This window comes from Procambarus clarkii, chromosome 15, assembly GCF_040958095.1.
Source record: "Procambarus clarkii isolate CNS0578487 chromosome 15, FALCON_Pclarkii_2.0, whole genome shotgun sequence".
NCBI lineage: Eukaryota > Metazoa > Arthropoda > Malacostraca > Decapoda > Cambaridae > Procambarus > Procambarus clarkii.
The window spans coordinates 3,971,073-3,993,820 of NC_091164.1; the positions used below are offsets into that span (position 1 = coordinate 3,971,073).

A 22,748-nucleotide genomic window follows, 5' to 3' on the forward strand; every position below is an offset into this window, starting at 1 on the left:
GTTAATTACCCACGGAGAAGGAATAAGTGGGCACTTACCAGGGAGGAGGGAGCACCATAGGCATCAGATCAAAAGAGACAGCAGCTGAGAAAGCCATTCCAAGGCAACACCAGGCCTGGGAACATTAACCAGAAACCGAGCCACCAGAATTCAATTTGATGTCCAGAACCCATGTGCCCTAAATACCAGTCCCAGACATATTTGCAAAAAACAGTCGAAAGAGAGGCAAATTTCCAGACATCATGGGCACGAGGGTAGACTACAGGCTGGCTAGACTATGAAAGTCTAGCCAACTTGAGTTTCAACCTCAGAAAGACGAGCCAAGGAACAGGGGACCAAGGAAAGAGGATCAACCCACACGGTATCCACCAAAGCTAAATCGAAGGCATAGAGGTAGCGACAAAGAGCTGCCACCGGACATAAAACATGATGCACCCAGGACCGAATCAACCAAGCATCAAGAACCAACATACCCATCCAAAAGCCAACTGACTCATTCTTTGCCCGAAAAGAAGAAGTCAGCTGGAGATGAATAAACCAACTTCCAGGACCAAGGAAGTCCTGGGAGAAAATATAAGGAGTCCAGATCTTATCCCAAATCGAGCCTGGCCTCAGGCCAGGCTCAGGAAGTAAAAGAACTCCCAGAACCCTCTCCGGGTAAGGGAACAAAATGCCTCGCACCAAAGGAGAGCATGAAGCTCACTAAAAAAATGTTTTGAAAGTCCCCAATGTTAATTTTAAGGGGGGGTAACCAGATGCTTTCCAGAGGTGATAGTAAACAGCCACCATCTTGACAAAAATATTAATCTTACTGTGAAAGAAAATATTTTTGTGTACATAATTAAGACATGCATATTTATGTACAATATGTATTGATTTCATGCGTTTTATTATAATAGAACACCAAGTAACAATACTGTATATTGAAGTGAAAAAATGTGATGAAATACAGTATATTACAGTACAGTAATTATAAATAATGTAAAAAGAATAAATTTGTGGCAACTCCTGTTGGTTAAATGATGTGTGCAACAAATGAGGATGCACATTGCATGAATAAGCACTTTTTCATTTTTCCCGTGACCGGGGGAACACATTTTAACAATCTTAGAAGTAAAACAAATTTTAAAAAAAATTTTCTTGCGCAGTCGGCTATTAAGGTGTGCACCCAGTGTGTTAACATTCTGACCCTTCACCACACTCCCAATCGTAAATGCTCCAGATATCACAAGCAAGACCTAAAATGTTTGTACAGGTACTTTAAATATTTTCTGAGTTATCACTGCATTTTCTCATCCTCATATCAGATGTAGACAAAAATACGAGTCACAGCTTTGTGTCATCCTTTGAAGCTACAAAAATCAGCACGAAAAATACCTCTGTAGAAGAATTGGGCAATAGAAAATAACATGGTGATAATTGTTTAACAGTGATGCGTTCAAGGTACAGTACTTAGGTATGGTGGAAATGAGGAACTTAAACAGATATAGGATAGAAGAAAAATATCATACCAACTCATAGAATGAAAACATTATTTAAATTATCTGCAAATTATGATGTATGATGACCTGAAATTTAGTAAACATAATGAAGCAAATATAGCATCAGTCAGGAAAATGATAGGATGGATTATAAGAACATTCAAATCCAGGGATCCCACCGCAATGTTAATACTATTTAAATCACTGGTGCCAAACCATCTTGAGTACTGCTCGACACTCACTTTCCCTGTTAAAGCAGGAGAGATTTCTGAAATAGAGGGAATACAGAGAATATGTACAACACATATAGACACAAAGCATCTAAATTATTGGAACCATCTCAAAGTTCTCAAAATGCACTCTCTGGATAGGCGTCAAGAGAGATATCAAATAATATATACATGAAAGATACTGGAAAAACAGATTTTAAATCTGCACAGTAGAATATCAACTTACTGGTACAAAAGACACAGAAGGAAATGCAGAATAGAACCATCGAGGAGTAGCAGTGCCATAGACACAATCAGAGAGCTCTGTATGAACATCAGAGGTTTATAGCTGTTCAATATTCTCCCAGTAAGCATTAGAAATACTGCAGGAACAAAAGTGGAATTCTAAAAAAAAAAAAAAATTAACTAGGTTCCTACAAGAAGTGATGAACCAATCATATTGTAGTAGATATGTCAGCTTAGCCAACAGAGCTCCACAGCGGGCTCGGCCAACAGAGCTCCACAGCGGGCTTGGCCAACAGAGCTCCACAGTGGGCTTGGCCAACAGAGCTCCACAGTGGGCTCGGCCAACAGAGCTCCACAGCGGGCTCCACAACTTGATTAATGCACAGTCAGCAAAAAAAAAAAATATATAAAAAAAAACAAGGTGAGTGCCTAGCCATATTGTAACACTGGCCAAGGAAAAAGCCACTTTGCAATATACAAATAACATTCAAAAAGTCAAAATAACACAAATTTGAATGTAGCCCGCTTTGTTTAACAAATGTCTAATTTGATTCTGCTCTATATTTTTGTCCTTGTAACATGAATATCTCAGATTACGTTTACATAATTCCAGAGAAGGCACCCAAAAAATATCAAGGTAGGCAACAAACCATAATATCAAATAATCCCAATCAGATAAATCAAATCAAATAAACGTAATCCGATAATAAGACCAGCTGATGATACAAAAGTGAACTAGTTACCGAAAAAGGCACATATGTAAGTAATGTGTGAGTATTGGGGGGGGGAGTTTGTACCTGAATCTTACGTGAAACTCTCCTCCTCCTCACCAGCCAGTCTCTAGCCTTTTCCTTCTGCTTTCACGCCATGTCCAGCAGGCTACACCTGTCTAGCTTCCGTCAGCACCAGCCTTGGGACTTGCATCATTCGATGAAAGAGTCAATTTACTCGTCAAGGTCCTCTGATAACTCTCCGATGGATTGTTTTGATTCTCTGTCATCTGGAGCGTCCCGATGCCTCAGTCGCAACTTAGTCTTCGATAGTGAAGGTTCGAATGAGGCGTTTTCACTTTTACTTAACATATAACAAATGAATCTACCATCAGATATTAATACATTAATATTTTCTACTATAGTACCCAGTCTACAGCGTACTGGGATCCAGCCATCAATACATAAAAAAGTTATTTATGTGAATCGGACAGAGGATTTATTTTTCCCTTAGCATGCCATCTAGCGACCCGTATTAACCTCAAACATGGCGCCAAATACAAACCTATGAATGCCAAGGTCTTTACCTCTGCACTATAGCCCATCATCCAAACAAAGAGCCGTCGTGTTCACAACGCATAAGTTAAATACTAACTTAATACAATCTATGTATTTGACTTATAGCCCACTTGACCATGGCTGAAGCTTAGTACATTGGTATTCTGCCGTGTTTTAATCCATTTGCATGAATTCTGTAATTTGTCATCCATGTTTTTTTCTTGCATGACTCCATATTATTATTTGTTTTATTCTTTGCGTATATTGACGAGTCATAGTTTAGTTATTTTATTATGCACCCCATATCCATCCTTCAGTTCAAATCATGCATTTAATCTCAATTAATCTTAAGTCTTAGTTTTAAGTTTTTTCCCACATCTTGCCTGAAACAGTGTGCGTATTAGTGGCTCTAGGCATAGTATATACTAGCTCTATCTAGAAATCGAACATTCTGCTTGTAACTTAATATGTCTGTATGTACTTTTCCCTAAATAAAAATATTTATAATTGTAATAATAATTCATTATCTCGGGGGACAGGAAGCCAGAGTGTATTCATACACGGTAGACTTATACCAAAGTTACCCCACTCCCCAAGGTCGAATTACTGACTCCGCCCAGGATGCAAACCCACAACAGGCTGACTAACTCCTGGGTACCTATACTTACTGCTAGATGAACAGAGGCATTAGGCGAAAGAAAATGTGCTCAACCCTTTCTGTCCCGCCCGGGATTCGAAGCCGGAATTCTCGATTGTGGGTTGAGAACGAACACGATTATACTACCGGGACCTTTACATGTACTTTTATTATTTATTTATTTTATTTATTTATTCATTCTTGTGGGCGGTGGTGAAAAGGGTTACAGAGGCACATAATGGGCTCAGGGACTGAACCCCACAATTCATTTAGCTAAGCAAGTTACAGTCTTGATGAGCTAGTTACAAAATTTAACGTATATTGTTTCACCAACAATGGGCTCGAGACCCACCACAAGTACATTGTCTAAATTAAGCAACTTACATGTGTTGAGAGCTAGTGACGTATAATTAATAATAATTTTAATTGATAATGTTAATCCTGAGCCCCTTAACCGGTGGGCAGATGTGGAAAGGTAGTCATAGGACTGTTTTTTGCAACTGGTGGAAATATTTTAGGCGTTCGTGTATCGAATATCTACGTCCTCGCCCACAGCCGAGGATTCCGGATTCGATCCATGGCCGGGACGGGGATGGATGAAAGGAAGGGAACTATCAGGGGAAAGCTCCAAGCCATTACGACTATATAGGGCGATGGTTGAGAACGCTTCCTTTCACCCGACGCTTCTGTTCACCTAGCGGTAAATAGGTACCCGGGAGTTAGCCAACTGCTGTGGGTTGCTTCCCAACTTTGGAAGGTTGGCCTAGGAGGACCGGCCTCGATCGATGAGCCTAACATGTTTCCTGCTACCGACTATGTGGGAAGTCATGTACAATATAGGAAAAATGCTCATTATTCTCACAAAATAGAACACGAAACAATGGATACACAGTGATTATATTTGGGACAGTGTAGGGGATCTATATGGCTTAATCAGACAACCCATCCAACAAATGTGATGGAACCTATACCTACTATGGATTGAATGTATAAAGTATAGACTGTTGTAGCCCAACACGTTCAAGTGTTATACTATAGGAAATCTAAAGAGCATAACAAATAGTGAAACACAGACTATAACACTGACTTAACAATGACAATGAACTATAGCAATGAAAATTGCTTCAGTGTGAGGGTAGTTGAAGATGGAAACCATTAAATAAGGAAAGCAGTGGTGGTGAAGGGAAATTCAGTATATGGATTCTGATGTAATTATATGACTTTACCAACGCGGTTAATGACAAGTCACATTAGCAGATCAGTGGGTGAGAGGCGGAGACCATTAGTTGGAGCTTATTGACAGCAAACACACAGTCACTAGGGAGTCAACAGGAGAGTACACAAACATTGCAACTACGATTAAATAATGTCACACAAATACATACCTGATCGATTAGTCAGGGTTTAATTCCGTTGGGTTAAGTGACTCAAGTCAATTGCTGTATAAGACACACCACCGGGACCTATATATACATATATAAGCCACAGAAGTTTCCTAATATACGGACACACAAATACAATGCACTCACCAGGGTTCCCTGGCAGCAAGGATGCATGGCCCGCTAACCCCACGATGGTGCAACACTAACTTTAACACTTCCATGTTCGTTGCAGCAATTGTCGACACTTTTTTACAAGAATTTCCGACATTTTTTAAAATTGATTCTAGCTGTCTCCAATGCTGACTGTAGTGGTCTTCAACGCAGACTACAGTGACCTTCAGAGCAGACTATATTGGTCTTTAACTCTGCCTAAGTGGCCTCAGCGCTGACTATAGTGGTCTTCAACACCCCCTGGTGCAACAGTGACTGGGGGAAACAGAACACGCCACGTTCAGTCTTGGTACGGACGTGACGTGTTCGTCCGTACGAACGAGGGGGGGGGGGGGGGCGGGGCGGACGTTCGGTTGTGTTACGCAACCTGGAGCAAACGTTGCGTCCCGTCAGCCGCTAGGCCCCCCCGCCCCCACTCCCTCCGTCCATCCAACAGGGCAGACACCAATATTACCTGTGTGTACTTGAGGACCACTAACACTAGTAGCCTCGACGAAGACAGGAAGCGGGCGGCTTGTCGGAGCCCCCATCCTTCAATTTGCTTTGATAATCTTTTCGAGTTTGATTTTGAAATTTAACAGTCTTTACATTTACGGCTTCGGCGGGTATAACGGTTCGATGGGCTTATAACCCTGTGGGCGAAAAATCATCTCCTGTTCTCATTCCTATAATGTAGCTTGTTCAGCTCGAAACCGTTGCTCTTTGTGTTATGTTTGACATTTTGAAGAAATTTTCCGGGTGAATACAGTATTCTGTTGCAAATAAAGAGTCACAATAACGTGGCTGAAAAAAAAAATAACGCGGACCGAAACGTCGTCGTCTCTTCAATTTCTAGTGTGTGGTTTGGTCAACAATGCAGTGTCCTCCAAATTATCCGTTAGATTAAGGACCTGCCCGAAACGTGTGCGCATTAGTGGCTTTACAAGAATGTAAAAACATCAATGCTATATACTCTCATAAACCCAATGTACCTTCTTGTATATATATATGTATATAAATAAATAAACTGTTCAGTATTTTAAAAGTTTCAATGAGATCTACCCTGTCATGCCTGGTTTGCAGTGTTGTTAGCCCTGTGGCCCTCAACCGTTCCTGATACGAGAGATAACTTAGCTATGGAATGATTTTTGTTGCCCGGTGTTGCACTTTCTCCGGAGCAGCTGTGTCCTTCTGAAGATGGGGTCTCCATGCTTGGATACAGTAATACGAATGAGGGAACACCAGAGATTTATACAATTGAATTACTACCTTCCTTTAAGGTACGCTTGATTATTCCAAGGGTTTAGTAAGCGTTTTTGACTGCTGCTCTTACCTATTGTGCAACTTTCAGTGAGTGGTGGATTTTGACTCCAAGGTCCTTTTCTTTGTCAATCTGCTGTAATGGAATGTTATTAATTTGGTAGTGATTGGCCTGGGTCAATATCAACCTATCTCCATCCCGCCTTATTTATTTATTTATTTATTTTAACTACAACATAAATTGACAGAGGTGATTACACTGGTAAAGATTTGTGCCTCAAGTACTAATATTAGGGAAGTGGGTAGTACAAGTTGCAGTGTGAGTTTGAAGCACAGGGTAGGAAACTATGAGGATGAAATTAGCTACTTTTGGGTTTACTTCTGAATAAGGTTGGACGATTTTATAACTCATCAGGGAGTGAGTTTCAAAGACTGGGTCCTTTTATTTGCTCAGAGTATTTGCACAGATTGAGTTTGACTCTGAGGATATTAAAGATATATTAATTTTTGGTGTGGTGCTCATGGGTTCTGTTACAACTATCAAGGAAATGTTTCAGATCAAGATTAGCATTTAGGAACAAGGCTTTGCACATGTAAATAGCACATGAGAATGTGTGGAGGGAGTGTATGTTTAGCATGTTAAGGGACTTAAACAGAGGGGCTGTGTATCATGCATCACACATACACCCTTAAACACACCCACACTATCATACATAACACATGCACCGTTAAACACGCGCATACTGAAAAATACACAAATAAATGTAACAACGTTCTGTATATATACACGTCTCTCCATGTTCCTTCATACAATAATTTTGGATATATTTGGACATCTGAACTACCATATAAGTGTCTGTAAAACAAACACAAGTTGCATTGTATACGGACACATCCACTTAGACTAGTCGGAACAGCGAACGTTGTCTCTTACAAGGTTGGCATTCGATCCCCGATAATCCAAAGTGATTAAGGCATCGTGCTTCATTCCATCCTCATATTTCAGTTTACAGCATGTACTCATATCCCAAGTGGAATATACTCATACCGATTAAGGGTTTCCTCCTCATAATTACCTCAAGTACATGGAATAAATTATAACGTGTGATGTGGTCTATGAAATATAATTTGCTAGGCTACGACTGAGCAAACTCGAGGTATTTCTGCACACTGTATCCGAAAATGGTGAAGTCGTGTTGGTAGATGGCGAGAAGCCCTTGTATCTGGGCGCTGGTGAGCTGGCTGAAGTAGTCTCTGTTGATGGTCTCGTAGTTGGTGTTGGAGCTGTGAAGGTTATGGGGGCTCACCACTCTAGAAAGTCCTTCCACCTGCCGGAGCAATACAGTAGGTGAGGCAGATGCTTTTCCGTCCTTGTAATTCAAACATTTTATAAAACATTAATATGAAATATGAAAGAATAATAATCAAATTGAGATATGAATTTGCCCTAAAGTTTTCATCTTTAGAAGACCCGCACTTACCGCTTGCAAGAGGAAAGCCTCATCACGGGGCAGAGTTTCGAAGTGGAGAATATAATCGAAGTTGACCCGGCACGGGGAGCAGAAACTGTAGTATGGCGCCCAGTGTTCATTAGGAGGCCTGCCGAGCGATGCCTCCTCCAGCAGGTAGTCTACAAACTCGCTGAATGTAGGGGTGCAGCGGCCCCTATTTTCGTGCGCGTCACTGCTGAAGTTGGCTACGATGGCGCACCTGAGGGATCTGCAGTATAAGCGGTTACTAGTGATGGACGACATTTCATTCCTTGCATCCATCAATGTATTTTAATTAACCATTTATATTTTTATGGTGCGTGTTCACTATTTTGCTTATGCTTTATTTATTATTTATTTGGATAGTTCACATGACGTTATGCGACGAGTTAGGCTCAATCGACAACAATGTGGTGGCAAATATATATTATACACGCTAAAGATAAAGTTTATCATAACAAAACAAGTTCTAATGATATACTGGTTGAAGCATTAGTATTATTATTTTTTTGCAGTAAATTGAAGTAATAATAGACAGCGCTTTATATTTAGGTACTCTAGTACCTATATTTAGGTACTTTAGGTAATCTACGGCCCTTGTGGATTTGTTCATTTGATACATCACGCTATTGTGATTTCAGTGTGTAATGAAGTAAGGGCGAAGAGGTAGAACGGCCTATTGACATAGCTCGAGTGCATGGGGGAATTGTGTAAAATCCTGGTCTGTCTCGGAGAGGCTGCAGGATCCAAATAAATTCATTAGAATTTCTGGTTGCAATTCTTTTACCATGTCGTAGCTCAGTCGATTAAGGCAGCGTCTGGGATGCTCTCGGACGTAGGTTCGAATCCTCGTCACGGCCCTTGTGGATTTGTTCATTTGGTACATCACGCTATTCTGATTTCAGTGTGTAATGCATTCTGTATCTGAATTCACTATTATTTAAACTAATGACAAAGTCTATGGACTCAGGGCAGAGCATTTCACATTCGCAGACTTTGTGGAGGAGTATTGAGGCTATGTGACTTCCCTGACCGCCCCCCCTCTCCGTGACACTCCTGATAACATCATTAATCCTGTAAAGTTTAATGAGGCTAGCCCCAATCGTGTGGCTCCAGGCTCGAACAAACAGACAGACAGACATCCTATCCTATACTATCCAATATACATCTGTAAGTAAGAATGTCTGTCTGTCTGTCTCGATAATGACATTATCACACGACTTGATAGTGGTTAAGAACGGAACCGAACCGAAACGTCGTCACTTCTCCATTTTCTGAGTTGTGGTTTGGTCACCGTAACTTTAAGGGCTGTGTGGGGGTAAATGATAACGCCAGCATCAGATAAACAGGACACGGGAGGAAACGTTGTAGAAATAATTCTTACTCGTAGTAGGGCTGTTTGGGAGACTCCATCTTGTCCCGGTATGCGGACAAGAGTCGCTGAAAGGGTTCTCGGACGATGACGAAGGAAGTGTAGTTAAGGTGTGTAACGGAGCGTTCTAAGTCCTCCAGAGAAGGTCGTGGATAAAACTCCCTCGTCACCTCCACGGGGGAAGTCTTCATGGATTTCTGATAGTACTTGTCGGAATTCCCAGCCATAATAATGAAGTTGTACATCCACGTCGACGAAGCCGCCTTGAAGATGTTGCACCATACTAGCTTATATTCATCGTTGATGAGAAATTCTTTGCTGTTAATTGGTAGGGCTTCCTCCTCGGGGGTCAGAGTCTCTGCACACTGCTTTTGAAGCTCCTTCCGCCTCTCGGACATGATATTAGCCACCTCATTTACATTATCTGGTAAAGCTGAAGGCGCTTCCTCTTCCTTCGTATTCGAACTCATTCCCGCCTGCAGGCTCTCCTGGGCTTCGCTGACAGCGAGGAAGATGGCCTGCGTCTGCAGCGGCTCCTGCTGGAAATGTGGAGAATGATTTATAAATAGCTTTTTGTGGACAATAATAGACAAATGCTGTTGTCTATGTATTTAAGCTATCTGCGAGGCTCTTAATCTAAATAGCTTAAAACTATTAAATGATAAGCGTCACTGAAGTACAAGACTGAAGAGCTATTCCTCTTTATAAGAAATGTTGGGGTGATGTGAGAGAGAGAGAGAGCGCATCAGTATATCTGTATGCGTCCAACTTCTTGATGTGGTCATCAACAGGTTCACATCATCACCTCGTGTTCAGCACCTTCCATACCCTCCACACCTGTAACTGTGAGTGGGTGAGCCCTGGACACAGGGGGATACCCGAGCACAGCCGGGTATCCCATATAGTCATCAAAATACACCGTCTTCATCAATAAATATACTACATAAGGCAGACTAGAATTTCATCATAATAAAAATAATATGCCTGATGGGTACTGGGATAAAGTCTGGTATTTAGCAAGATCGGAAAATAGTACCATTTGCCATTCCACACAAAGGGGAAGCATGGAGGACGATCCCGAACCGCCTATGACCATCCCAAAGTAGAGACGTAAAGACCAATCACCCTGCAAAATTTGGTGAGGCTTGCCCTAAGCATCTGTCCCCAACTTTGAGCAGATAGACAGACAGACAGACAGACAGACAGACAGACTGTGAACTGACAACAACTGACCGCAGATATTTTTTTCACAATTCCAGACTCACCTGAGTGTCAACGATGAGGGCGAGGAAGGTCCAATAAAAAATGGCGAAGGAGCCCAGCATAATGGTCAGCAGTGATCTCCTCAACATTTTAACTTTTCCAGAGTACGTAGAACGGATTCAAGCCCTACAACAGCTGTGACGTCGTCCTCAGGTCCAACAACACGGCTGATGTCATCAGCCTCTTCAACGAAGGCGCTAGCGTTGTCCTCAGGTCCTACAGCAGCAGCGATGTCATCCTCAGGTCCTACAACAGCAGTGATGTCATCTTCAGGTCCTACAACAGACCCAATGTCCTCTTAATCTTCTACAAAAGCGGCGATATCGTCCCCCCGTTCAATAACAACAATGTTTGCGTCTATAGACCCCCCACAAAAGTTTTACCATTGTCCTCAGATACAACATAAAAATAAGAAAATGAATCCCTTACTACAAAGCTCATGTAATATTGTTAACGATTGGAAGAGGGAGTCGAAATGCACATTACCTAACCTAACCAAATCTTAACTAAACTAGCCATAGCCTAACCAAATCTTGCCTAACACTCATTTGCTCAGAGCTGCTAAACACACACAAACGATATGATGGAAATGCTGATCATCGAAATATAAATTCTAAATATGGTGACTGACCTTGTATATAAATCACCAGATGCAAATCCTCAGCAGTTTAAAGACCAACTTACGAAAATAGAATACGGCTTAGAAAGCCTCACAAACCTTGCCCTAAACATCATGTTTGCTTAGATGATTACAGCTTAAGGCACCTAAAAATGGGAAAATATGGCAAGTACAGTTATATCATAGAAAATCCCAAGAAGCAATCTAAATGAAGTCACAAACAAATGACCTCTTGTGGATGTCCAGAACACCAACAAGAGATCGGGTCGCGGGGACATTGATCCTCACAATTATCGACAGATATACGACAAGTATACGACAGATATACAACAGGTATACGTTACCTATCATAGCCTAACCTAAACTGCCAACCCTAACCAAATCTTACCTAACCTAAACTGCCATAACCTAAACCAATCTTATCAAACCTCACGTGGCATAGACTACCCAAATCTTACTAAACTCATTCACGCAAATTAGGAATGCAAATATAAAGAGTACTACGAGGTTTTGAACTTTAGTCTGAAGTTGTTGAAAACAAATTAAAAGTTTTGGGGTTGTGAAGACCATTCAAGAACCGTGTAAAATCTTGTTTTCTAATAATTTCAATTATATAAACTCAACGACGGCACAATGAGGGACTTAAGGGACTTGACAAATTATCATTTGTAAAAACCTCCTCTACTTATTAATCCAAATATTGATTAGTAATATTTTAATTATATTTACTTGAATATTACATATCAAACACTAGGTTTAGAGGTAAGGCTCCTGCTAGCTGCATACTTGAGAAAGTTCAAGTTTAAGTATGTTTATTGAGACAAGTAAAAATACATCTCAAAGAGAGAGAGCTACTCTATCCCTTTGAGATGTATTTTTCTTAGACTATTTTTACCTCTCCATCGTGAGAGAGGCTATCAGGCTACACGTGTGGAGGCTCCCAGGATCCAAGGCTACCTCCAGGTTTTCAGGGGTGTTGTCAAGGGATCGTCAACACAATTATAGCCAGACAAGCGACCAATTACTGTTGAGTCTGACAGGCTCCCGGCCTAGGGACAGGTGGACTTGCTGTCTAATGGTCTAGGGACAGGTGGTATGGCTGTCTAATTTTCTAGGGACAAGTGATCTGACTGTCCCATGGTCTAGGAATAGCCGGTATAGCAATCTCAGGGGCTAGGGACATGTAGTCTGGTAGTCTAGGTGTCTAGGGGATAGGTGATCTGGCAGTTTTAAGACCTAGGGACAGATGGCCTAGCAGTCTCAGGTCCCCAGGGATAGGTAGTCTAGCACAGAGAATCTAACCATTGTTTCCTCTAACCATAGCTATCATATGGCTTATTTTGGATTAACACGACCTGCACTATTCTCGCTATTAAAGGTTCAACTGCTTTGAAATCAGCTCGATGGAATCTAGTTACCGACGAAATGATGCCACAGGAAATTGCTACTGCAGAACCTGGATTTTACAGAGCCTAGTTATAAGAGTCTTTAACGAAACAAGATAGCAATTGCAATTCAAGAAGCTCAGTTGCAAAATCATGCCGCCTGTGATGATTCGCACTTCAGACATGATTTCTCAACTGATAATTATTCGTAAGAGGAAGACAACTTACCATATGAAGTCTTTGACAGCTTCACACTATACATAACTGCAAAAAAAATCCATTATTCAGGTTCGCTACATCTCGAAGTAACAAAAATCGACATGAAAGCGAAAGTGATTAAGCACGCTATCTCCGCGTGGGATAACTAAACAGTATTAAGAAAGTACAGACAGATTACGTGATGGCTTTACAGACATAAAGCCATCACGTAATCTCTTCAAGCAATATTACGCATCATCACCTTCAATATTTTCTTCACTAAGATTCGTCTAGAGAAAGCCAAAGTTGCAAAGTGGCACCAAGAAAGTGTTGACCTACTTTTCCTGCCAAGCACAGTGCCCCCACAACTACACCTACCAAGCACAGTGCCCCCACAACTACACCTACCAAGCACAGTGCCCCCACAACTACACCTACCAAGCACGGTGCCCCCACAACTACACCTACCAAGCACGGTGCCCCCACAACTACACCTACCAAGCACAGTGCCCCCACAACTACACCTACCAAGCACAGTGCCCCCACAACTACACCTACCAAGCACAGTGCCCCCACAACTACACCTACCAAGCACAGTGCCCCCACAACTACACCTACCAAGCACGGTGCCCCCACAACTACACCTACCAAGCACGGTGCCCCCACAACTACACCTACCAAGCACAGTGCCCCCACAACTACACCTACCAAGCACGGTGCCCCCACAACTACACCTACCAAGCACGGTGCCCCCACAACTACACCTACCAAGCACGGTGCCCCCACAACTACACCTGCCAAGCACAGTGCCCCCACAACTACACCTACCAAGCACGGTGCCCCCACAACTGCACCTTCATAACACATCTACACTCGGGTATGTTTGCAAAGTCTTGGAACTTGATAAGGTTCCTGATATATCTTATCAAAATGCTTATGTCAAATCATGTAATCATTAAATGCGTATCCGGGCGTTTTAAAACTATTATTGACTACTAATAATTATGTTCGCATATTGCCGTAGGAACATAAAGTTATTTTTTGATGAACGTGAGCTCATATGAAGGCCTGAATGGTCTCCAAACTGTGAGTCACTATAACTCTTCCACCTCTTTAGGATTCGTATATATATTGGTCATTGGACCAATAGTTCCCATAAAACGCTGTTTTAATGTACTAACAAAGTAAATTCATTCGGAAATCTGTTGTGCATTTGTCAACAAAGTTAATTAATTGAGAAATATATTGTATGTTTTATTAAGTGACTGAATTTCGTTTCGGGTTAAAGAATTCTGACAGACACTGTAAGTTAATATGTTGTTGAAGACATATGTTTTGGGAGCCGGTGGCTGAGCGGACAGAACACTGGCGCGTGATCCTGTGGTCCCGGGTTCGATCCCGGGCGCCAGCAAGAAACAATGGACAGAGTTTCTTTCACCCTAATGCCCCTGTTACCTAGCAGTAAATAGGTACCTGGGAGTTAGTCAGCTCTCACAGGCTGCTTCCTAGGGGTGGAGGCCTGGTCGAGAACCGGGCCGCGGGGACACTAAGCCTCGAAATCATCTCAAGATAACCTCAAGATAACATATGTCTCCAGCTGGCGTAGTGAGTCATCCCTCTCAGGAAGCTGGTGTTGCGTCTGCTCTTCGCTGAAGTAGTATATATTAACTTATATTTTTGAGAGCCGCTATGATTTTTGGTACATCAGTTTTTGGCATTAGGGGAGGGGGATCTATACGTCAAAATACGATGTGTTATTCGAGAGGATAGTCGGTGTGTCCCCGGTAACGGTAGAGACAGAGCACCCGCGGGAGTAGCGGAGGGCAGGAAGTCTTATCAGGGAGGCAGCGAGTGGCTTTCACACCGTCGTAGTCACCACTGTGAGGGACTCAGTGTGTGGTGAGGGCCTCAGGGAGTCCTCCTCTGACCACTAGTGAGGAACACCTGTTGTGAGTGACCCCTATTGTGAAGGACATCTCCTGTGAGGGAACCCTGGTGTAAGGGGCACCTGGCGAGAGGGACACTTGACATAAAGGACACCTGGAGTGATGGCGAGGATGCGGGCGGTGTTGGCAATACTGGCGGTGGTTCCGCTGCTCATACGACCTGCCGTCATAGCTGTGAGTTTCCCATAACTTGAGAGCAGCCTCATCATGTTATTTTTCTGAATGTTTCTAGCAAATAGTTGCATTTCCAGCAATGGTCACAACATTTAGGGCCAAACTACAGCTGCCAAACAAGAGTAGAGCAGTTACTGAAATATTTTAGGAATAGAGGCAATTAATTTGGGGGGATTCAGTTCCTGAGCCCATTATGGGCCTCAATTACACACAGAAATCACACTAACGTGATATATATCAATTACAAAATCAACTGGAGCTTTTAGGTGACTCGAACCCGCGACCAACGTATTACAGCCACAACATATACCACTGTGCCACCTTGAAGTGGTAGAGTATGGGGTGGTACAGTGATTTTCCTCATTGATATATATTACAGTTGAATTCTTAATTGATATATATATATATATATATATATATATATATATATATATATATATATATATATATATATATAACGTTAGTGTGAGTTGTCTGTGTAACTTTATATAATATGTTCAATATTAAATATATCAGGTTAATAGAAGAGTTGATGTGTATAATTTTAGTCTACACAACTTAGACTTTCATGCTATATATTTACCTTATCTTCTGGAAACCAAATAGATTCATCTCCAAATGATTCATTTCGCATATATTATATGATTTGATGATATAATGTGTGTCGCTGTCTTTGTCACGGTGTGTCCCTGTTTTTGTCACGTTGTGTCCCTGTCTTTGTCACGTTGTGTCGCTGTCTTTGTCACGTTGTGTCTCTGTCTTTGTCACGTTGTGTCCCTGTCTTTGTCACGTTGTGTCTCTGTTTTTGTCACGTTGTGTCCCTGTCTTTGTCACGTTGTGTCCCTGTCTTTGTCACGTTGTGCCCCTGTCTTTGTCACGTTGTGCCCCTGTCTTTGTCACGTTGTGTCCCTGTTTTTGTCACGGTGTGTCCCTGTCTTTGTCACGTTGTGTCCCTGTCTTTGTCACGTTGTGTCTCTGTTTTTGTCACGTTGTGTCTCTGTTTTTGTCACGTTGTGTCCTCGTCATTGTCACGCTGTGCCCACACACTTTATACTAAGTTATTTAGACTGGCTGTATACAAGCTGAGCTGCCAGAGGTACATGAAGCCAAATGACATTCGAGCTGTGACAACATCTGTCAAGCTTTAGATTTTGATACTTACCCCATACAAGTGTTTTTCTTTAACGCATTTCATTGTGACAAACAATGGATCCCCTTAGTTAATATTTGCACACATCTGTTTCTAATAGAGCGTCGCATTTTGCCGTATACTCCACCTAAGGGCAAAAATTGTTGTGCTAGAAAATGGTAGCGGCTCGCGAAATTAACATACTGTCCCGTTTTCTGTTTTGGGTCCTCTGGTAGGTTAGGATAAGGGCATTTTAGTACCACACTTTCTTGCCGTTGGGAACGTTCGCGAGAACGGGCTGCTCTGATAGCCCAAAGTTATGTTTAATTTATTTATTGATATAACTTGCCCTGACGAGGGAAGAACTAATTTATCTGTCCTGCGCTTCAGAGTTGTGCCGTCATATGACACGTTTGAGAGAGTTGTTGTTGTTATAGATTCAGCTACTCGGAACAAGTTCCAAGTAGCACGGGCTATGGTGAGCCCGTAGTGAACTTACCTGGCACAGGAGCGGGGCAAGTAGCACGGGCTATAATGTTACGTTATGTGCAAGCCTCGCTTCTACTGTACGATAGAGCAATACGTTTACAATTTTGCTCAATGTGGGAGGGAGGAGGAAGCCTGGTCGGAGACCGGGCCGCTAGGACGTTGATCCCCGAAATCATGACAAGGTAGGGGGTGCAGCCACACTGGGTGCCCGCACAGAGGGCCAGATGTGCCCGTAGCTTGCACTGTGGCTGTTCTTGATGGCACTCTTGTTGCGTTTGCTTTATCAACGTAATTAAAATGATAATTCGTTGCTTCACATATATAATTATATATAGCAGAATTGTTTACATTTCAGGAAGAGAGCTGTGGTGAGGATGGAGGAGAATCACACCTGACTCAAACATGCCAGCGCCAGGGTAAGACAGAGGGAGGGAGGGATGAAGGGAAGGTAGTAGGAAGGGAGGTAAGGAAGGAGGGAGAGAAGGAAGAAGGGAGGGAGGTAAGGAAGGAGGGAGGGAAGGGAAAGAGATTAGGAAATAGGAAAAATATAATGAGAATATAGCAGGGAACCGGAAGGGAGGAACAGGGGGAAGGGGGAAAGGGGAAGGGGATGCAAACAAAGGGAGATCAGAAGCCTATATAATTCCTCCTTACCTTAGCATCAGAACCCCCCACCCCCTTACCCTCACAACTGTAACCCCTTTACCCTTGACGGAATCTACAATTTTCCGACAGAAGTTCAGCTATACACTAAGTGCTATATATATATATTTCATCAGTAATTTTTGTACGAAAATGCATTATATGAAATAAGACACTTCCCTTCCGCCCCCTAATAGCCACTGTTGACTCCATGTCTTCCTCAACGCAGACGGAGATCGAGGCGGCGTCACGGACGAAGCTAACCGGGCGCCTGCAGGGGTTGTCGAACTCGGAGGACAGGAATACAAGAGTGTGAAGCACTTCGATGAAAGCAGGAAGAGACGGAGACGCAAAGGTTCAGAAGGTGAGGAGGCGCTGACGGTGAAAGGTTACGGAGACAGGAGACACAGGAAGAAGAAGAAAGAGGGAGATATTACGCGGGAAAATAAGGATGAAGGGAATAAGCTCAAAGGGAGATACTCGGATCTTCACAAGGACAAGCAAGAGGGAGATGGATTTAGTGGGGCTGAAATAAGTAACAAGAAAGTTAAGAGGGGCAAGAACGGTGAGCGAAAGAACAAGGAGAAACATAAGAAGAACACGATGAATGGAGAAAGCAGACATACGGGAAAACACAGAGATGGTGAGAAGAATAAGGAATACAAATCCAACAGAGATCAGACAAAGAAAAATGATCATAAACACAAACATAAAACCAACACGAAAGACAAGAAGAATGAGGATAAAAAATACAAAAATATGAAGAGTAAAGAAAACAAAAAGAACGCTGGAAAGAAAAAGTACAAAAAAGACAAACTTAAAACGGCTGAAGACCTAAACCGAGAAGAGGAAACAAACACAGAAGACAAAGACATTGAAAATATAAAAAAGAAAATAAGAGTAAACAGGAAAGTTAAAGACAAAATTGAAAAAAAGGTACGAGAAGGTAATGTCTCCGCAACACCTGAGACTCTCACAGAAAACGAAATAAGTAACACTGAAGGGGAAACTGAGAGAGCCAGGCGGAAACCCCAAACTAATGTCGCAACCGGAAACCCTGATATCGATGCTGAAAAACAAGTCACTGGGAAGGCTAAAGTGGAGGATGAGAGAAAAACGAGAAATGCCACAATAAATTCAGAGGAAAAAATTGGAAGCGATGCTATATACGACGAGAGCCTTGATGGCGAAGGTAAAGTTCCAGAGAACGTCGTAGATGTTGAAGGCCATGCCGGACACCTTAAGAATGTAGTTGGGGGTATTGACGAAGTTACAGATGGTGAAAGAGGCAATGATGTGGCGGCGGACGATTTTGTGGTGGCTAATTCTCATGTCAATTACGTTGATTCATTGTATGTCGAGCTCGAACTCGACTCATCAGAACTGTTGGCAGAAGAACTTAAGAATGTAGTTGGGGATATTAACGAACTTACAGATGGTGAAAGTAGCAATGATGTGGTGGAAGATTTTGTGGTGGCTAATTCTCATGTCAATTATGTTGATTCATTGTTTGTCGAGCTCGAACTCGACTCATCAGAACTGCTGGCAGAAGAACTGAATTTTGGGACCGTAGAAGAAAACAAGAAAGAACAAGAAATGACGAGTCCAGAAGTCGCAGAACTAAAGTCAGAAATGTCTGAAAATGAAGGAAACGACGACCAACAAACTGAGGGTGAAGAAGTGGATAGGAAAGATGGAGTGAAGAAGGTATACGAAGTACCGAGAATCTCTGAAACAGAAGTTGAATCTGATGCTGGAGGACCAAAAACAGCAGACGGGAAGGCAGGTGATGATGATGACGACCTGCTTATGTCACCCGAGTTGGGCTCCCAGTCAGACCAGGAAACAGTTGCCGTTGATGTTACCGCTAAAGACAACCACCAGGAAGATGTCGTCGTCGAACTTGGTGACAATAAAGGATCAGAATGAAATGGGAGGAGTTACTGTGAGAGCACAATGTGCTGACAAGTGTCTGTGGAGAGTGAGGGGAAAGTGCCAAGCCATTACGACCATATAGCACTTAAAAGGGATCAGGAATTGGAATGGGTGAGACGGAATGCAACCAAATGCTTCTTGTGTTAGTGTCCAACCACTTGGAATGGACGGTAGAGCGACGGTCTCGCTTCATGCAGGTCGGCGTTCAATCCCCGACCGTCCAATTGGTTGGGCACCATTCCTTTTCCCCCCGTCCCATCCCAAATCCTTATCCTGACCAGTTCCAAGTGCTATATAGTCGTAATGGCTTGGCGCTTTCCCCTGATAGTTCCTTCCTTCTTGTGTTAGTGCCACGTAAAACGCCGGTGTGAGTGCGTAAACAAGCGAATAGCTCCCCAGTATTACTCATTCTTGTCAACGACCGTTGTGCAAAGGTATGCCATTGAGAAGGCTTATTCATTGTTACGACTGACAAGACGTCAAGTGTCAGTGCATGAGGACTATGTACTGACGCCATGTTTACTGCTATGAATAGGCATTCTGAGTAATGTAATTTGCATAATCTGAGGTGGAACCAGGACAAACAGCACAGGTTCTGTAGCCAGGTACAAGTTAGCAGGTGATATTGTAGAATGAAGCCTCAAGGGATTGATTGATTGATGAAGATTAAGCCACCCAAAAGGTGGCACGGGCATGAATAGCCCGTAAGTGGTGGCCCTTTTGAGCCATTACCAGTATCAAGAGATGATACTGGAGATCTGTGGAGGCGCGACTGCACCCTGCGTGACGGGAGATGTCTCCCGTGTACCTCGAGGGTTAATTAATGAACTTATATGGTGGCTGTGTTGTGTTGGCGACTTCCTCACTCATTACTCCGCTGCACAGTTACGTATACAATCTCGTGTTATCTCAGTCTTTTAGCGTGTGCGTTGCTTTTTGTTCTCATTACTGTACTTACAGTTATAATTGCTTTATGAGTTCGCTGTGGTTCCTTCTCATTTGAGGTGTGTTTGAATAAACATATGAGTGAATGGGTAGCCTTTGTGCGGTGAGTAACAGTTCTTAAGAATAATTTATTTTTATTTTTCATTTGCGTTTGCTCTAAGTTTTCAATAAATAAAGACAAACTAAGTCATGCTCTGTGTAACCACTCATTACAATATTTCCTTACAAGTCATCACCGCAGACAAATATAAAACTCTAAATATATTTACCTGAAGCCAACATTATTGCTGCAACTCTCCTTGACAGGGAGTTGCACTCAAACTTTGGGTTGAGTGGAGTAACTATTGCTTGTTCCATAATAGCTAAGGTTATAATGTTGAGTGATCACTTCTCACAGGCTGAGGTTCTTAGGCTACTGAATTGATGCATTTATCATCCGGTGTTTGATAAGTGAAAACTTTGTTGACACTATGAATTAACAATCTAAGGAATCACTAAACCAGTACCCAGTGACAATGTTTTTAGAGCGCTTACGTCACAAGTTTGTGCGCAAGCAACGTATTAAATATAAATAGCCAGTTTATACTTAGTGTCTGACCTTGTGTATGACACCAAATCAGACTCTGTGCAGATTTGATGTCTGATCTTACAGTGTACTTCTCCAATAAAAGTTTTCTGGATGATCTTGGAGTTTCCGTCTAAGCTCTTATAACCTCAGTGTAACGTCTTAACAACAACCACAAACAAAAGAAACACGTCAGCACAGCGTCAATATTGATGGATAACGCTACATCTGGCATCAGGACCAAAGCGTAATATTAGGAGCAAAGCTGAATTTAAAAAAATCTGGACCTGGTGTGGTAAGGGTGCAGGTGTTGAAAGTGTTAAGAACGCCAGGAGGTTCTTAGGTCCTCAAAACAAAAACTAGAACGTAGTTAACTTCTGTTGGCAATTATTTATATTTATAGTACGTGGGTTATGCAACCCGTCCTCAGTCTAGGGTCGTTAAAGCTGCGGTCGTCCCTCAAAACACATTCACCGCTTTTAACGTAATGTGTACTAAAAATAGATTTGTTCTCATTTATATATTAATATTATATATCAAAATTCTATGTACAGTTGGGCGCAGGTTAGGTTAGGTGTTTAGGTTCTGTTTGTGATTATGTTTTATTTGTAGTACGTGGGTGAAGCATTTACAACCCGTCCTCGACTCAAGTCCATTACATTCAGCGGTCGACCCCACAGACGCATTCATAAATTTTAACTTGCTGTTCATTCAAAACAAGAATTTTCTCAAATATAAACTAATATCATAATATATTAGCATATTGTGCATATATAGGCATAGGTTTGGTTAGGCTAGGTGTTTAGGTTCTGTTGGCGATTATTTGTATTTGTAGTACGTGGGTGAAGCATTTACAGCGTTGTGGTTCGAACAGAGGTCGTCACCGAAGCACTATTTGAAAAATGTTCGAACATCAACAGTTGTGAGTCGTGTAAAAATTCCAGTCCGTCCTCCAAACAAAGACCCAATAGTGATTCCATGCACCCGCCAAACCCCCTGTTAATGAATGAAAAATGGTTTACACACGACTCACAACTACTGACGTTCGAACACTTCCGAAACAAGTGCTTCACTGACGAATTTTGTTCGAACCACAACGCTGTAAATGCTTCACCCACGTATTACAAATATAAATAATCGCCAACAGAACCTAAACACCGAACCTATGCCAATATATGCACAATATGCCAATATATTATAATAATCATTTATATTCGAGAAAATTCCCGTTTTTAAAGAACAGCATGTACAAATTTATGAACGCGTTTGCAGGGTCGACCACTGGATGTAATGGACTTGAGTCGAGGACGGGTTGTTGAGAAAATGAAGGTTGTAACATCAACAAATATAGAATTGCCTTCGGGTGTCGACTGGCATTTGACAGATCATTGATGTAAATAATACAAAGGAGTGGACCAAGTACGCTACCCTGAGGAACGCCAGTGTTATTTGGCAGAGTAAGAGAAGTAGCATTATTTATAAAAACATACTGGAGCCTTTCACTGACGTAAAATCACAAGTGTTTGAGGGAGTGACCCCTTGTCGCCACAGTGTTGTGGTTTGAGAAGGTTATTATGGTAAACGGTGTTGAAAGCCTCACGCGAGTCAACACATAAACCCACGGAGTCTGACGTTCTTGACAGCTCTTGACATTTTTGTCAAGAGCTGCATGTACAAAGTCAAGCATATGGGGTCTAAAGCTATGTTGGCAAGAGCTAAATATATTGCTAAGCTAGGTAAGAGTAAAGCCGGGTGTAGTATTAGTTTTCAAATATTTGAAACGTATATATATAGCCATTGGACTTTATTACAAAAATAAGTTCTTCTGATCTCATTTTATAGTATTATAATTATGATATACATTTGAGTAAAGACTTCGACATAATTAACGCTGCAGCGTCAAAATAATGTCTTTCCTTTGACAGCTTTGGGATTACAACGGAAACAGAATTAAACATGTATA

The 22,748-nt window shown here is 42.0% G+C and overlaps 4 protein-coding genes across 17 annotated transcripts in view; 2 read left to right on the top strand and 2 right to left on the bottom strand.

Moving 5' to 3' along the window:
* LOC123759052 (E3 ubiquitin-protein ligase RNF123) overlaps positions 1 to 5,648 on the bottom strand; it is a 51,551-nt gene extending 45,903 nt beyond the window's left edge. For 2 of the 7 annotated variants that reach the window (XM_045743830.2, XM_069324890.1), the window contains exons 1-2: positions 5,227 to 5,364; positions 2,734 to 2,970 (exon numbers count right to left, since the gene is read on the bottom strand). The gene's annotated coding sequence lies outside the window, so the exon portion shown is untranslated. Of the gene's footprint in view, positions 1 to 1,937; positions 1,960 to 2,733; positions 2,971 to 5,226 lie in introns of those variants that run through there. The other 5 variants (XM_045743828.2, XM_069324892.1, XM_045743829.2 and 2 more) reach the window with 5 other exon arrangements.
* Positions 5,649 to 6,830: 1,182 nt separating this feature from the next.
* LOC123759055 (carbohydrate sulfotransferase 11) lies at positions 6,831 to 13,822 on the bottom strand. 8 transcript variants are annotated; one of them, XM_069324897.1, is made up of 6 exons: positions 13,399 to 13,439; positions 12,991 to 13,026; positions 10,761 to 11,034; positions 9,508 to 10,031; positions 8,115 to 8,352; positions 6,831 to 7,961 (listed from the first exon to the last, which is right to left on the bottom strand). In XM_069324897.1, exons 3-6 carry the CDS (start codon positions 10,845 to 10,847, stop codon positions 7,770 to 7,772), a joined length of 1,041 nt encoding a protein of 346 aa, XP_069180998.1. In that variant the 5' UTR covers positions 10,848 to 11,034; positions 12,991 to 13,026; positions 13,399 to 13,439; the 3' UTR covers positions 6,831 to 7,769. The 8 variants fall into 8 exon arrangements, with proteins under 8 accessions (XP_069180998.1, XP_069180995.1, XP_069180996.1 ...); XM_069324894.1 differs by having other exon boundaries at positions 9,508 to 10,034; XM_069324895.1 differs by having other exon boundaries at positions 9,508 to 10,034; positions 10,761 to 11,004; positions 13,399 to 13,413.
* On the top strand, positions 13,083 to 13,822 carry LOC123759142 (salivary glue protein Sgs-3-like). Its single transcript, XM_045744013.1, has 2 exons — positions 13,083 to 13,094; positions 13,313 to 13,822. Exons 1-2 carry the CDS (start codon positions 13,083 to 13,085, stop codon positions 13,820 to 13,822), a joined length of 522 nt encoding a protein of 173 aa, XP_045599969.1.
* A 745-nt stretch (positions 13,823 to 14,567) lies between these two features.
* On the top strand, positions 14,568 to 20,903 carry LOC123759054 (glutamic acid-rich protein). The gene is made up of 3 exons (XM_045743835.2): positions 14,568 to 15,080; positions 17,054 to 17,114; positions 17,570 to 20,903. Exons 1-3 carry the CDS (start codon positions 15,009 to 15,011, stop codon positions 19,267 to 19,269), a joined length of 1,833 nt encoding a protein of 610 aa, XP_045599791.1. The 5' UTR covers positions 14,568 to 15,008; the 3' UTR covers positions 19,270 to 20,903.
* The last annotated feature ends 1,845 nt before the right edge of the window (positions 20,904 to 22,748 follow it).